The 15,717-nt window shown below is 59.5% G+C and overlaps 1 protein-coding gene and 2 long non-coding RNA genes across 4 annotated transcripts; 1 reads left to right on the top strand and 2 right to left on the bottom strand.

The window, feature by feature from the left end:
* The first annotated feature begins 950 nt into the window (after positions 1 to 950).
* On the top strand, positions 951 to 2,680 carry LOC139790905 (uncharacterized). Of its 2 annotated transcripts, none has more exons than XR_011723713.1 (5): positions 951 to 1,014; positions 1,388 to 1,553; positions 1,888 to 1,987; positions 2,079 to 2,120; positions 2,546 to 2,680. It is a non-coding gene; the product is annotated as an uncharacterized lncRNA (long non-coding RNA). The 2 variants fall into 2 exon arrangements; XR_011723714.1 differs by lacking the exons at positions 951 to 1,014; positions 2,546 to 2,680 and adding exons at positions 2,222 to 2,263; positions 2,469 to 2,518 and having other exon boundaries at positions 1,475 to 1,553; positions 2,079 to 2,135.
* On the bottom strand, positions 1,255 to 15,372 carry TOMM40 (translocase of outer mitochondrial membrane 40). The gene is made up of 9 exons (XM_071732695.1): positions 15,231 to 15,372; positions 14,675 to 14,767; positions 12,285 to 12,386; positions 9,642 to 9,747; positions 7,691 to 7,813; positions 4,690 to 4,766; positions 4,469 to 4,571; positions 2,555 to 2,708; positions 1,255 to 1,696 (listed from the first exon to the last, which is right to left on the bottom strand). The coding sequence occupies exons 1-8, from the start codon at positions 15,279 to 15,281 to the stop codon at positions 2,569 to 2,571; spliced, it is 795 nt and encodes a 264-aa protein (XP_071588796.1). The 5' UTR covers positions 15,282 to 15,372; the 3' UTR covers positions 1,255 to 1,696; positions 2,555 to 2,568.
* Positions 10,977 to 11,448, bottom strand: LOC139790903 (uncharacterized). The gene is made up of 3 exons (XR_011723711.1): positions 11,422 to 11,448; positions 11,050 to 11,099; positions 10,977 to 11,006 (listed from the first exon to the last, which is right to left on the bottom strand). It is a non-coding gene; the product is annotated as an uncharacterized lncRNA (long non-coding RNA).
* Positions 15,373 to 15,717: the final 345 nt, after the last annotated feature.

Here is a 15,717-nt window from a genome sequence, read left to right as displayed (position 1 = left end):
GAAAAAAAGGGGGGGGGGAGCCCCAAAAAATGGGGGCAGGGGGGGGGCTGAACCCCAAAAATTTGGGGGAATTTGGGGAAAAAAAGGGGGAAAAAAAACCAAAAAAAAAAAAATGGGGTCAGAGCCCCCCAAAAACATTTTTTTGGGGTTCTCCCCCCCCTTTTTCCCCAATTCCCCCAAGTTTTGGGGTTCAGCCCCCCCCCAACCCCATTTTTGGGGGGACTTTGCCCCCCCTTTTTCCCCAATTCCCCCAAATTTTGGGGTTCAGCCCCCCCCCAACCCCATTTTTGGGGGGACTTCCCCCCCCTTTTTTCCCAATCTCCCCAAATTTTGGGGTTCAGGCCCCCCCCAACCCCATTTTTAGGGGGACTTCCCCCCCCCTTTTTCCTTAATTCCCCCAAATTTTGGGGTTCAGCCCCCCCCAAACCCCATTTTTGGGGGGACTTCCCCCCCCTTTTTCCCCAATCCCCCCCAAATTTTGGGGTTCAGCCCCCCCCAACCCCATTTTTGGGGGGCTTTCCCCCCCCTTTTTCCCCAATTCCCCCAAATTTTGGGGTTCAGCCCCCCCCCCCCCCCCATTTTTGGGGGGCTTTCCCCCCCTTTTTCCCCAATTCCCCCAAGTTTTGGGGTTCAGCCCCCCCCCCCCCCCATTTTTGGGGGGGCTTTCCCCCCCCTTTTTCCCCCTCCCCCCCTCCCCCCCCCCCCAAAAAACAACACCAGGACCCCCAAATCGAGAGCATTTGGTTTATTGGGGAGGGGGTTTTGGGGACCCCCTCACAGATTTTTGGGGTGGGGGAACCCCCAAAATGGGGGATGGGCTCTGATGGCTCCTCTGGGAGGGGGGGGGGGACCCCAAAAAATGGGGGGGGAGGGGGGGGGAGGCCGCCGGCGGCGTGAGGAAGAGGAAGGGGGAGGGGAAGAGGAAGAGGAGGAGGAGGAGGAGGAAGGTTCAGGGCTCTTCTGGTGGGGAGGAAGGGGAGGAAGAGGAGGAAGGGGAGGATGAGGAAGAGGAAGGTTGGGGCTCATCCAATGGTGAGGAAGAAGAGGAAGAAGAGGAAGAGGAGGAAGGTGAAGATGAGGATGATGAAGGCTGAGGCTCATCCAATGGTGAGGAAGGGGAGGAAGATGAAGGTTGGGGCTCATCCGATGGTGAGGAAGAGGAAGAGGAGGAAGGGGAGGATGAGGAAGGAGAGGAAGATGATGGTTCAGGGCTCATCCCATGGTGATGAAGAGGAGGAAGAGGAGGAAGAGGAGGAAGGTGAAGGTGAGGAAGATGAAGGTTGGGGCTCATCCAATGGTGAGGAAGGGGAGGAAGAGGAAGAGGAGGAAGGTGATGGTGAGGAAGAGGAAGGTTGGGGCTCATCCAATGGTGAGGAAAAGGAGGAAGAGGAGGAAGAGGAGGAAGAGGAGGAAGGTGATGGTGAGGAAGAGGAAGGTTCAGGGCTCATCCGATGGTGAGGAAGAGGAGGATGGTGAGGAAGAGGAGGAAGGTGAAGATGAGGATGATGAAGGCTGAGGCTCATCCAATGGTGAGGAAGAGGAGGAAGATGAAGGTTGGGGCTCATCTGATGGCGAGGAAGAGGAGGAAGAGGAAGAGGAGGAAGGGGGAGGATGAGGAAGGAGAGGAAGATGATGGTTCAGGGCTCATCCCATGGTGAGGAAGAGGAGGAAGGGGAGGAAGAGGAGGAAGGTGATGGTGAGGAAGAGGAAGGTTGAGGCTCATCTGGTGGTGAGGAAGAAGAGGAAGAGAAGGAAGAGGATGAGGAAGGAGAGGAAGATGCTGGTTCAGGGCTCATCCCATGAGGAGGAAGAGGAGGAAGAGGAGGAAGGTGATGGTGAGGAAGAGGAAGGTTCAGGGCTCATCCGATGGTGAGGAAGATGAGGAAGAGGAAGGTTCAGGGCTCATCCCATGGTGAGGAAGCGGAGGAAGAGGAGGAAGAGGAGGAGGATGAAGGTGAGGAAGATGAAGGTTGGGGCTCATCCGATGGTGAGGAAGAGGAGAAAGAGGAAGAGGAGGAAGGGGAGGATGAGGAAGGAGAGGAAGATGATGGTTCAGGGCTCATGCCGTGGTGAGGAAGAGGAGGAAGAGGAGGAAGAGGAGGAAGAGGAGGAAGGTGATGGTGAGGAAGAGGAAGGTTCAGGGCTCATCCGATGGTGAGGAAGAGGAGGAAGAGGAAGGTTCAGGGCTCATCCAATGGTGAGGAAGAGGAGGAAGATGAAGGCTGGGGCTCATCTGATGGTGAGGAAGACGAGGAAGAGGAGGGTTCAGGGCTCATCCCATGGTGAGGAAGATGAGGAAGATGATGGTCAGGGCTCATCCGATGGTGAGGAAGAGGAGGAAGATGATGGTCAGGACTCATCCGATGGTGAGGAAGAGGAGGAAGATGATGGTCAGGGCTCATCCGATGGTGAGGAAGAGGAGGAAGATGATGGTCAGGGCTCATCCAATGGTGAGGAAGAGGAGGAAGAGGAAGGTTCAGGGCTCATCCCATGGTGAGGAAGAGGAGGAAGAGGAGGGTTCAGGGCTCATCCCATGGTGAGGAAGAGGAGGAAGATGATGGTCAGGGCTCATCCGATGGTGAGGCCGAAGCCGCAGTGGAATTTGTTTTTCCGGTGGTTGAGGAAGGCGCCCAGAGCCAGGGTGAGGGGCAGCGGCTGCAGCTTCTTCTCCAGCACCGCCCCCACCACCCAACTGGAGTCCAGCGAGCCTGGGGGGACACGGGGGGACACGGGGGGGACATTGGGGACATTGGGGACAGCGGGGAGGTCAGGGGGGGTTGGGGACATTTTGGGGATATCAGGGATTTGGGGACATTTGAGGGGGTTGGGGACATTGGGGGAAAAATTGGGGATTTTTTGGCATTTGGGGACATTGGGGACATTTTAGGGGTTGGGGGCGTTGGGGACATTGGGGGAAAAATTGGGGACATTGGGGATGGGGGAAAAATTGGGGATTTGGGGACATCGGGGAGGTCAGGGGGGGTTGGGGACATTTGGGGGACATTTGGGGGCGTTGGGGACATTTGGGGGACATCAGGGACATTGGGGGCATTTGGGGGTGTTGGGGACATTTGGGGAGGTTGGGGGACAAATTGGGGATTTTTTGGCATTTGGGGACATTGGGGACATTTTGGGGGTTGGGGACATCAGGGACATTGGGGGAAAAATTGGGGACATTGGGGATGGAAAAATTGGGGATTTGGGGACATCGAGGACATTGGGGAGGTCAGGGGGGGTTGGGGACATTTTGGGGATATCAGGGATTTGGGGACATTTTAGGGGTTGGGGGTGTTGGGGACATTTGGGGAAAAATTGGGGATTTTTTGGCATTTGGGGACATTGGGGACATTTTAGGGGTTGGGGACGTTGGGGGAAAAATTGGGGACATTGGGGGGGTTGGGGATGGGGAAAAAATTGGGGATTTGGGGACATTGGGGGAAAATTGGGGATTTGGGGACATCGGGGAGGTCAGGGGGGGGTTGGGGACATTTGGGGGATATCAGGGATTTGGGGACATTTGAGGGGGTTGGGGACATTGGGGGAAAAATTGGGGATTTTTTGGCATTTGGGGACATTGGGGACATTTTAGGGGTTGGGGACGTTGGGGACATTGGGGGAAAAATTGGGGACATTGGGGATGGGGGAAAAATTGGGGATTTGGGGACATCGGGGGTGTTGGGGGGGGTTGGGGACATTTTGGGGATATCGGGGACATTGGGGGTATCGGGGATTTGGGGACATTTGGGGGGGTTGGGGGAAAACTTGGGGATTTTTTGGCATTCGGGGACATTGGGGACATTTTAGGGGTTGGGGGTGTTGGGGGCAAAATTGGGGACATTGGGGGGGTTGGGGATGGGGGAAAAATTGGGGATTTGGGGACATCGGGGACATTGGGGACATTTGGGGGCATTGGGGACATTTGGGGGGGTTGGGGGAAAAATTGGGGATTTTTTGGCATTTGGGGACATTGGGGACATCGTGGGGGACATCGGGGACATCGGGGAGGTCAGGGGGGGGTTGGGGACATTTTGGGGATATCAGGGATTTGGGGACATTTGGGGGGGTTGGGGACATTTGGGGGAAAAATTGGGGATTTTTTGGCATTTGGGGACATTGGGGACATTTTAGGGGTTGGGGACGTTGGGGGAAAAATTGGGGACATTGGGGGGGGTTGGGGGAAAAATTGGGGATTTGGGGACATCGGGGAGGTCGGGGGGGGTGGGGACATTTCGGGGACATCGGGGACATTGGGGACATTTGGGGGGATTTGGGGACATCGGGGGCGTTCGGGACATTGGGGGCAAAATTGGGGACATTGGGGTGGTTGGGGATGGGGGAAAAATTGGGGATTTGGGGACATTGGGGGAAACTTGGGGATTTGGGGACCCTTTTTTTTGGGGGGAAACACCCCCGCCCCCCCCCCGTGGTGTGCCGTAAGCGTGACATCACCGTGACGTCATCGCCTCACCCCGGAAGAGGAGGTTCCCCTTGGGCAGCTCCAGTTGGTACCCGAAGGCGACGCTGCTGTCCTGGAGCCGGGTGCTGACCTCCAGCTCCACCCCCACCTGCAACTGGGGGTTGGGTGGGGGTTGGGTGGGGGTTGGGTGGGGGTTGGGTGGGGTCAGGGTGGGGGTCGGGACCCCCCCCAACCCCTGGGTGCCCCACCCGGAGCCCCACGTTGGGCCCCACCTGCTCGTTGGCCCGGTGGTAATAGGTGGCGTGGGCGCCCGCTTGGCCCAAGGTCAAGGTCCCGATCCAGTTGGGTGCTGGGAGACAAAAAAAAGGGGTGGGGGGGGAGCGTGGGGGGATGGGTGGGGGGTCCCATCCTATTGGCACCCCCCAAAAAAAGTGGGGGGGGCACCGATGGGTGGGGGGGCGCCGGAAGCTCCAAGAACGCCCAAGGTTTGGGCGTCGAGCGCGTTGAGGGAGTCCCAAATTCTGGGGGCTCGTTTTTTGGGGTCCCCTGGAGCTCCTGGCACCCAATTTTTGGGGTGTTCCCATCTCAGGGGGGTGGAGGAGACCCTAAATTTGGGGGGCTCTTTTTTTGGGGTCTTCTAAGCCCACCCACCCCAAAATTCTGGGTGTTGACCTCGTTGAGAAAGTCCCAAATTTTGGGGGCTCCTTTTTTGGGGTCCCCTTGACCTCCTGGCACCCAATTTTTGGGGTGTTCCCATCTCAGGGGGGTTGCGGAGACCCTAATTTTGGAGAGCTCCTTTTTTGGGGTCCCCTGGAGTTCCTGGCACCCAATTTTTGGGGTGTTCCCATCTCAGGGGAGTTGAGGAGACCCTAAATTTTGGGGGCTTGTTTTTTGGGGTCCCCTTTACCTCCTTTCACCTTTTTTTGGGGTCTTCTGAACCCACCCACCCAATTTTTGGGGTCCTGACCCCAGGGGTTGGGTCGGGGAGGTCCCAAACTTTGGGTGCTCATTTTTTGGGGTCCCCTTGACCTCCTGGCACCCAATTTTTGGGGTGTTCCCATCTCAGGGGGGTGGAGGAGACCCTAAATTTTGGGGGCTTGTTTTTTGGGGTCCCTTTGACCTCCTGGCACCCAATTTTTGGGGTGCTGACCCCATGGGTGGGGTTAAGGAGCCCCTAAATTTTGGGTGCTCCTTTTTTGGGGTCTTCTGAACCCACCCACCCAATTTTTGGGGTGCTGGTCCCACAGGTTGGGTCAGGGAGGTCCCAAACTTTGGGTGCTCATTTTTTGGGGTCCTTTTTGGGGTCCCTTTGACCTCCTGGCACCCAATTTTTGGGGTGTTCCCATCTCAGGGGGGTGGAGGAGACCCTAAATTTTGGGGGCTTGTTTCTAGGGGTCCCCTTTACCTCCTTTCACCTTTTTTTGGGGTCTTCTGAACCCACCCACCCAATTTTTGGGGTGCTGACCCCACGGGTTGGGTCGGGGAGGTCCCAAACTTTGGGGGCTCCTTTTTTGGGGTCCCCTGGAGCTCCTGGCACCCGATTTTTGGGGTGTTCCCATCTCAGGTGGGGTTGAGGAGACCCTAAATTTTGGGGGCTTGTTTTTTGGGGTCCCCTTTACCTCCTTTCACCTTTTTTTGGGGTCTTCTGAACCCACCCACCCAATTTTTGGGGTCCTCACCCCAAGGGTTGGGTCGGGGAGGTCCCAAACTTTGGGTGCTCATTTTTTGGGGTCCTTTTTGGGGTCCCTTTGACCTCCTGGCACCCAATTTTTGGGGTGTTCCCATCTCAGGGGGGTGGAGGAGACCCTAAATTTTGGGGGCTTGTTTCTAGGGGTCCCCTTTACCTCCTTTCACCTTTTTTTGGGGTCTTCTGAACCCACCCACCCAATTTTTGGGGTGCTGGTCCCAAGGGTTGGGTCAGGGAGGTCCCAAACTTTGGGTGCTCATTTTTTGGGGTCCTTTTGACCTCCTGACACCCAATTTTTGGGGTGCTGACCCCATGGGTGGGGTTAAGGAGCCCCTAAATTTTGGGTGCTCCTTTTTTGGGGTCTTCTGAACCCACCCACCCAATTTTTGGGGTCCTGACCCCACGGGTTGGGTCAGGGAGGTCCCAAACTTTGGGTGCTCATTTTTTGGGGTCCTTTTTGGGGTCCCCTTGACCTCCTGGCACCCAATTTTTGGGGTCCTGACCCCACAGGTTGGGTCGGGGAGGTCCCAAACTTTGGGGGCTCATTTTTTGGGGTCCCCTGGAGCTCCTGGCACCCAATTTTTGGGGTGTTCCCATCTCAGATGAGGTTGAGGAGACCCTAAGTTTGGGGGGCTCCTTTTTTGGGGTCCCCTTGACCTCCTGGCACCCGATTTTTGGGGTGTTGCCATCTCAGGTGGAGTTGAGGAGACCCTAAATTTTGGGGGCTTGTTTTTTGGGGTCCCCTTTACCTCCTTTCACCTTTTTTTGGGGTCTTCTGAACCCACCCACCCAATTTTTGGGGTGCTGGTCCCATGGGTTGGGTCAGGGAGGTCCCAAACTTTGGGGGCTCATTTTTTGGGGTCCCCTTGACCTCCTGGCACCCAATTTTTGGGGTGCTGACCCCATGGGCTGGGTTAAGGAGCCCCTCAATTTTGGGTGCTCCTTTTTTGGGGTCTTCTGAACCCACCCACCCAATTTTTGGGGTCCTGACCCCACGGGTTGGGTTGGGGAGGTCCCAAGCTTTGGGGGCTCATTTTTTGGGTCCCTTTGACCTCCTGGCACCCAATTTTTGGGGTGTTCCCATCTCAGGGGGGGTTGAGGAGACCCTAAATTTGGAGAGCTCCTTTTTTGGGGTCCCCTGGAGCTCCTGGCACCCCCTTTTTTTGGGTCTTCTGAACCCACCCACCCAATTTTTGGGGTCCTGACCCCAAGGGTTGGGTCAGGGAGGTCCCAAACTTTGGGTGCTCATTTTTTGGGGTCCCCTTGACCTCCTGGCACCCAATTTTTGGGGTGCTGACCCCATGGGTGGGGTTAAGGAGCCCCTAAATTTTGGGTGCTCCTTTTTTGGGGTCTTCTGAACCCACCCACCCAATTTTTGGGGTGCTGGTCCCACAGGTTGGGTCGGCGAGGTCCCAAACCTTGGGTGCTCATTTTTTGGGGTCCTTTTTGGGGTCCCTTTGACCTCCTGGCACCCAATTTTTGGGGTGTTCCCATCTCAGGGGGGGTTGAGGAGACCCTAAGTTTGGGGGGCTCCTTTTTTGGGGTCCCCTCCCCCCCTGCCCCCCGGTTTTTGGGGTGTCCCCTACCTGTGTAGCGTCCTGCCAGGGACAGGACTGTCCCCTCCTCCCCGGGCCGCCGGTGATAAACGAGCTCCCCCCCCAGGGCCAGGCTGGGGGTGACACTCTGCAGGTAGTGGGCCACCAGGATGCCTGGGGACACGAGGGGACACGAGGGGACACGTGGGGACACGAGGGGACAGCATAGGGACATGGGTGGGGGGGTCCTGGGGGCTTGGGGACATCGTGGGGACACATGGGGATAGTGTGGGGACATGGTAGGGGCTTGGGGACATCTTGGGGACATCTTGGGGACACGTGGGGATATGGTGGGGACACAAGGGGACGCATGGGGACGCGAGGGGACGCGTGGGGACACGAGGGGACAGCATAGGGACATGGGTGGGGGGGTCCTGGGGGCTTGGGGACATCGTGGGGACACCTTGGGGACACGAGGGGACACTTGGGGATATGGTGGGGACACGAGGGGACACTTGGGGACACGGTGGGGACACGAGGGGACATGAGGGGACAGCGTGGGGATGTGGTTGGGGACATGGTAGGGGCTTGGGGACATCATGGGGACATCTTGGGGACACGTGGGGACACTTGGGGACACGGTGGGGACACGTGGGGACACGTGGGGACACGTGGGGACACGAGAGGACAGCACAGGGACTTGGGTGGGGGGGGTCCTGGGGGCTTGGGGACATCGTGGGGACACCTTGGGGACACGAGGGGACACGTGGGGACATTTGGGGATATGGTGGGGACACGAGGGGACACGTGGGGACACTTGGGGACACGAGGGGACACGAGGGGACGCGAGGGGACGCGAGGGGACGCGAGGGGACACGTGGGGACACGAGGGGACAGCACAGGGACATGGGTGGGGGGGGTCCTGGGGGCTTGGGGACATCGTGGGGACACCTTGGGGACACGAGGGGACACGTGGGGACACGAGGGGACACGAGGGGACAGCATAGGGACATGGGTGGGGGGGTCCTGGGGGCTTGGGGACATCATGGGGACACATGGGGATAGTGTGGGGACATGGTAGGGGCTTGGGGACATCTTGGGGACATCTTGGGGACATGTGGGGACACTTGGGGATATGGTGGGGACACAAGGGGACGCATGGGGACGCGAGGGGACGCGTGGGGACACGAGGGGACACGTGGGGACAGCATAAGGACATGGGTGGGGGTGTCCTGGGGGCTTGGGGACATCGTGGGGACACCTTGGGGACACGTGGGGACACTTGGGGACACGAGGGGACAGCATAGGGACATGGGTGGGGGTGTCCTGGGGGCTTGGGGACATCGTGGGGACACCTTGGGGACACGTGGGGACATGAGGGGACACGTGGGGACGTGGTTGGGGACATGGTAGGGGCTTGGGGACATCTTGGGGACACGTGGGGACACTTGGGGATATGGTGGGGACACGTGGGGACACGAGGGGACACGAGGGGATAGTGTGGGGACACGGGGGGGGCGTCCCAGGGGCTTGGGGACATCTTGGGGACATCACAGGGACATTGCTGACATCACAGGACCCTGGGGACACCCTGGGGACACCCCAGTGACATCACAGGGTCACAGGGACCCCCCTGGTGACGTCACAGGGACACTGGTGACATCACAGGAACACCCTGGTGACGTCACAGGCTCACAAGGACACCCTGGTGACATCACAGGGACACTGATGACATCACAGGGTCACAGGGACCCCTTGGGGACACTGATGACATCACAGAGACACCCCTGTGACATCACAGGGTCACAGGGACCCCCTGGTGATGTCACAGGGACACTGGTGACATCACAGAGTCACAGGGACCCCTTGGGGACACTGATGACATCACAGCCCCCTCGGGTGACATCACAGGGAGCCCAGGACCCATAGGGGAGGTCAAGGGGCAGCAGTGACGTCACAGTGACGTCACGATGACGTCACGATGACGTCACCACCCCCTGACCTGAGCCCACCAGGACATCGGGGTTGCCCAAGGTGACGGCGGCCGTGAAGTCCCCTCCCCGGTACTCCCCGTCCACCTGCCAGTTGATGAACTTGGACTGCTGGGTCTGCGGCACCAGTACAAACCAGTATAAACCAGTATGAACCAGTATAAACCAGCATGAACCAGTATGAACCAGCAAGGACCAGTTCCCTACCCGTTCACTCCCAGTTCCCTCCCGACCCATCCCGATTCTCTTCAAGTGCCACGAAGTTGAGCTCAGCTCCCTCCCAGTTCATCCCAGTAACTCCCAGTGCCTCCCAGTTCATCCCAGTAACTCCCAGTGCCTCCCAGTCCATCCCAGTAACTCCCAGTGCCTCCCAGTCCATCCCAGTTCACTGCCAGTGCTTCCCAGTCCCTCCCAGTTTCCTCCCCGTTTGCTCCCAGCCCCTCCCAATTCTCTTCAAGTTCCCTGAACTGAGCTCAGCTCCCTCCCAGTTCATCCCAGTAACTCCCAGTGCCTCCCAGTCCATCCCAGTTCACTGCCAGTGCTTCCCAGTCCCTCCCAGTTTCCTCCCCATTTGCTCCCAGCCCCTCCCAATTCTCTTCAAGTTCCCTGAACTGAGCTCAGCTCCCTCCCAGTTCATCCCAGTAACTCCCAGTGCCTCCCAGTTCATCCCAGTAACTCCCAGTGCCTCCCAGTTCATCCCAGTAACTCCCAGTGCCTCCCAGTCCATCCCAGTTCACTGCCAGTGCTTCCCAGTCCCTCCCAGTTTCCTCCCCATTTGCTCCCAGCCCCTCCCAATTCTCTTCAAGTTCCCTGAACTGAGCTCAGCTCCCTCCCAGTTCATCCCAGTAACTCCCAGTTCGCCCCCACCCCATCCCAGTTCTCTTCAAGTGCCATAAAGTTGAGCTCAGTGCCCTTCCAGTCCATCCCAGTGCCCCCCAGTTCATCCCAGTTTACTCCCAGTTCACTCCCAGCCCCTCCCAATTCTCTTCAAGTTCCCTGAATTGAGCTCAGTGCCCTCCCAGTGCATCCCAGTAACTCCCAGTTTCCTACCAGTTCATCCCAGTCCCTCCCAGTCCATCCCAGTTCCCTCCCAGTGCCCCCCAATCCCCTCTCAGTTCCTCTACAAGCCCCCTAGTCCATTCCAGCTCCTTCCCAGTCCCTCCCAGTAATTCCCAGTTCATCCCAGTCCATCCAAGTTCCCTCCCAGTGCCCTCCCAGTTCACCCCAGTCCCTCCCAGTCCATCCCAGTTCCCTCCCAGTGCCCCTCAATCCCCTCTCAGTTCCTCTACAAACCCCCCAATCCATCCCAGCTCCTTCCCAGTCCCTCCCAGTCCCTCCCACTCCCCCCCCAGTGCCTCCCAGTGCCCTCCCAATCCCTTCCCAGTCCCTCCCAATCCCCCCCAGTCTCTCCCAGTTCACTCCCAGTCCATCCCAGTTCATCCCAGTGCCTCCCAGTCCATCTCAGCTCCCTCCCACTTCTCTCTCACTCCATCTCAGCTCCCTCCCAGTCCATCCCAGTCCTTCCCAGTGCCCTCCCAGTCCATCCCAGTGCCTCCCAGTCCCTTCCCAGTCCCTCCCACTCCCCCCCAGTGCCTCCCAGTGCCCTCCCAATCCCTTCCCAGTCCCTCCCAATCCCCCCCAGTCTCTCCCAGTTCACTCCCAGTCCATCCCAGTCCATCCCAGTGCCTCCCAGTCCCTCCCAGCTCCTTCCCAGTCCCTCCCAGTGCCTCCCAGTGCCCTCCCAATCCCTTCCCAGTCCCTCCCAATCCCCCCCAGTCTCTCCCAGTTCACTCCCAGTCCCTCCCAGTTCATCCCAGCGCCTCCCAATCCATCTCAGCTCCCTTCCAGTCCATCCCAGTCCTTCCCAGTGCCCTCCCAGTCCATCCCAGTGCCTCCCAGTCCCTCCCAGTTCCTTCCCAGTCCCTCCCAGTCCCTCCCACTCCCCCCACAGTGCATCCCAGTGCCCTCCCAATCCCTTCCCAGTCCCTCCCAATCCCCTCCAGTCTCTCCCAGTTCATCCCAGTGCCTCCCAATCCATCTCAGCTCCCTCCCAGTCCATCCCAGTCCTTCCCAGTGCCCTCCCAGTCCATCCCAGTGCCTCCCAGTCCCTTCCCAGTCCCTCCCACTCCCCCCCAGTGCCTCCCAGTGCCCTCCCAATCCCTTCCCAGTCCCTCCCAATCCCCCCCAGTCTCTCCCAGTTCACTCCCAGTCCATCCCAGTCCATCCCAGTGCCTCCCAGTCCCTCCCAGCTCCTTCCCAGTCCCTCCCAGTCCATCCCAGTGCCTCCCAGTGCCCTCCCAATCCCTTCCCAGTCCCTCCCAATCCCCCCCAGTCTCTCCCAGTTCACTCCCAGTCCCTCCCAGTTCATCCCAGCGCCTCCCAATCCATCTCAGCTCCCTTCCAGTCCATCCCAGTCCTTCCCAGTGCCCTCCCAGTCCATCCCAGTGCCTCCCAGTCCCTCCCAGTTCCTTCCCAGTCCCTCCCAGTCCCTCCCACTCCCCCCACAGTGCATCCCAGTGCCCTCCCAATCCCTTCCCAGTCCCTCCCAATCCCCTCCAGTCTCTCCCAGTTCATCCCAGTGCCTCCCAATCCATCTCAGCTCCCTCCCAGTCCATCCCAGTCCTTCCCAGTGCCCTCCCAGTTCATCCCAGTACCTGGAAGGCCACCTTGGAGCGGAGGTGACTGGAGAGCTGGTGAATCACCTGAGCATTGAGGCTCCCACTGTTGTCCATGTCCCCCACCAGTACCGGGAACGCCTGCCCCAGTACAAACCAGTATGGACCAGTACAGACCAGTACGGACCATTACGCTCCCAGTTCAAACCCAGTTCACGCCCAGTATATACCAGTTCACACGTGGGAAAACCCAGTCCCTTCCCAGTCCCTCCCACTGCATCCCAGTTCATGCCCAGTGCTTCCCAGTCCTTCCCAGTTCCCTCCAAGTGCATCCCAGTCCCCCCCAGTCCCCTCTCGGTGCTTCCCAGTCCTTCCCAGTTCCCTCCCAGTGCATCCCAGTCCCCCCCAGTCCCCTCCCGGTGCTTCCCAGTCCAGCCCAGTTCTCTCCCAGTCCAGCCCAGTTCATCCCAGTGACCCTCAATCCCCTCCCACTACATCCCAGTTCATGCCCAGTGCTTCCCAGTCCTTCCCAGTTCCCTCCCAGTGCATCCCAGTCCCCTCTCGGTGCTTCCCAGTCCTTCCCAGTTCCCTCCCAGTGCATCCCAGTCCCCCCCAGTCCCCTCTCGGTGCTTCCCAGTCCTTCCCAGTTCCCTCCCAGTGCATCCCAGTCCCCCTCAGTCCCCTCCCGGTGCTTCCCAGTCCATCCCAGTTCTCTCCCAGTGCATCCCAGTTCATCCCAGTGACCCTCAATCCCCTCCCACTACATCCCAGTTCAGCCCAGTTCTCTCCCAGTCCAGCCCAGTTCATCCCAGTGACCCTCAATCCCCTCCCACTACATCCCAGTTCATGCCCAGTGCTTCCCAGTCCTTCCCAGTTCCCTCCCAGTGCATCCCAGTCCCCTCTCGGTGCTTCCCAGTCCTTCCCAGTTCCCTCCCAGTGCATCCCAGTCCCCCCCAGTCCCCTCTCGGTGCTTCCCAGTCCTTCCCAGTTCCCTCCCAGTGCATCCCAGTCCTCCCCAGTCCCCTCCCGGTGCTTCCCAGTCCAGCCCAGTTCTCTCCCAGTCCAGCCCAGTTCATCCCAGTGACCCTCAATCCCCTCCCACTACATCCCAGTTCATGCCCAGTGCTTCCCAGTCCTTCCCAGTTCCCTCCCAGTGCATCCCAGTCCCCCTCAGTCCCCTCCCCGTGCTTCCCAGTCCAGCCCAGTTCTCTCCCAGTCCAGCCCAGTTCATCCCAGTGACCCTCAATCCCCTCCCACTACATCCCAGTTCATGCCCAGTGCTTCCCAGTCCTTCCCAGTTCCCTCCCAGTGCATCCCAGTCCCCCTCAGTCCCCTCCCGGTGCTTCCCAGTCCAGCCCAGTTCTCTCCCAGTCCAGCCCAGTTCATCCCAGTGACCCTCAATCCCCTCCCACTACATCCCAGTTCATGCCCAGTGCTTCCCAGTCCTTCCCAGTTCCCTCCCAGTGCATCCCAGTCCCCTCTCGGTGCTTCCCAGTCCTTCCCAGTTCCCTCCCAGTGCATCCCAGTCCCCCCCAGTCCCCTCTCGGTGCTTCCCAGTCCAGCCCAGTTCTCTCCCAGTCCAGCCCAGTTCATCCCAGTGACCCTCAATCCCCTCCCACTACATCCCAGTTCATGCCCAGTGCTTCCCAGTCCTTCCCAGTTCCCTCCCAGTGCATCCCAGTCCCCTCTCGGTGCTTCCCAGTCCTTCCCAGTTCCCTCCCAGTGCATCCCAGTCCCCCCCAGTCCCCTCTCGGTGCTTCCCAGTCCAGCCCAGTTCTCTCCCAGTCCAGCCCAGTTCATCCCAGTGACCCTCAATCCCCTCCCACTACATCCCAGTTCATGCCCAGTGCTTCCCAGTCCTTCCCAGTTCCCTCCCAGTGCATCCCAGTCCCCCCCAGTCCCCTCTCCGTGCTTCCCAGTTCCCTCCCAGTGCATCCCAGTCCCCCCCAGTCCCCTCCTGGTGCTTCCCAGTCCTTCCCAGTTCCCTCCCAGTCCAGCCCAGTTCATCCCAGTGACCCTCAATCCCCTCCCACTACATCCCAGTTCATGCCCAGTGCTTCCCAGTCCTTCCCAGTTCCCTCCCAGTGCATCCCAGTCCCCTCTCGGTGCTTCCCAGTCCTTCCCAGTTCCCTCCCAGTGCATCCCAGTCCCCCCCAGTCCCCTCTCGGTGCTTCCCAGTCCTTCCCAATTCCTTCCCAGTGCATCCCAGTCCCCCCCAGTCCCCTCCCGGTGCTTCCCAGTCCAGCCCAGTTCTCTCCCAGTCCAGCTCAGTTCATCCCAGTGACCCTCAATCCCCTCCCACTACATCCCAGTTCATGCCCAGTGCTTCCCAGTCCATCCCAGTTCCCACCCAGTCGCCCCCAACCGCCTCCCAGTCCCCCCCACACCCCTCCCAGTGCCTCCCAGTGCCTCCCAGTTCCTCCCAGTACCTCAGTGGGACTCAGCTGCTTGGTCCCCACATAGGTGGCCCCGAAGTGGTAATTGGACTCCCCCAGGGTGCTGAGGGCGACCGTGTGGTTCACCTGGGGGGACCTCCCAGTATAAACCAGTGCCTCCCAGTACAAACCAGTATACTCCAGTTCCCTCCCCCAGTACCTCCCAGTATAACCCAGTCCCTCCCAGTTCCCCCCGAGCCCCTCTCAGGCTCTCCCAGTATCCCCACCCCCCTCCCGGTGCCTCCCAGTGCCCTCCACTCCTCTCCCAGTGCCTCCCAGTAGAGACCAGTATACTCCAGTTCCCTCCCCCAGTCCCTCCCAGTGCCTCCCACATCCCCTTCCAGTGCCTCCCAGTAGAGACCAGTATACTCCAGTTCCCTCCCCCAGTCCCTCCCAGTGCCTCCCACATCCCCTTCCAGTGCCTCCCAGTCTCCTCACAATCCCTCCCAGTGCTTCTCAGCTCCTCCCAGTATAGACCAGCACCTCCCAGTAAGAGACCAGTATACCCCAGTCCCCCTCCCAGTGCCTCCCAGTGCCTCCCAGTACCCACCTGGAAGTGGTTGCTCAGCCCCTTGTTCACTGTCAGCTTCACCCCCTCCATCTGTACTGGGAACAGCTCTGGGGGACCAGCGTTAAACTGGGAGTTACTGGGAGGGAACTGGGAGGGGACTGGGAAGCACTGGGGAGGCTGAGGGACACTGGGAGGGCAGTGGGACGGAACTGGGAGTTACTGGGAGGGAACTGGGAAGCACTGGGAGGAGCCGAGGGAGATGTGGGGGACAGTGGAGGGGTACTGGGATGAACTGGGAGTTACTGGGAGGGACTGGGAGTTACTGGGATGAACTGGGAGGGGACTGGGAAGCACTGGGGGGGGCAAGGGAGACGTGGGGGACAGTGGAGGGGTACTGGGATGAACTGGGAGTTACTGGGATGAACTGGGAGGGAACTGGGAAGCACTGGGGGGGCCAAGGGAGATGTGGGAGACAGTGGAGGGGTACTGGGATGAACTGGGAGTTACTGGGATGAACTGGGAGGGA

The sequence above is a fragment of the Heliangelus exortis genome, unplaced genomic scaffold (genome assembly GCF_036169615.1).
Source record: "Heliangelus exortis unplaced genomic scaffold, bHelExo1.hap1 Scaffold_301, whole genome shotgun sequence".
Lineage (NCBI taxonomy): Eukaryota > Metazoa > Chordata > Aves > Apodiformes > Trochilidae > Heliangelus > Heliangelus exortis.
Note: the sequence above shows the minus strand (reverse complement) of the source record. Positions and strands in the feature narration are given on the sequence as shown.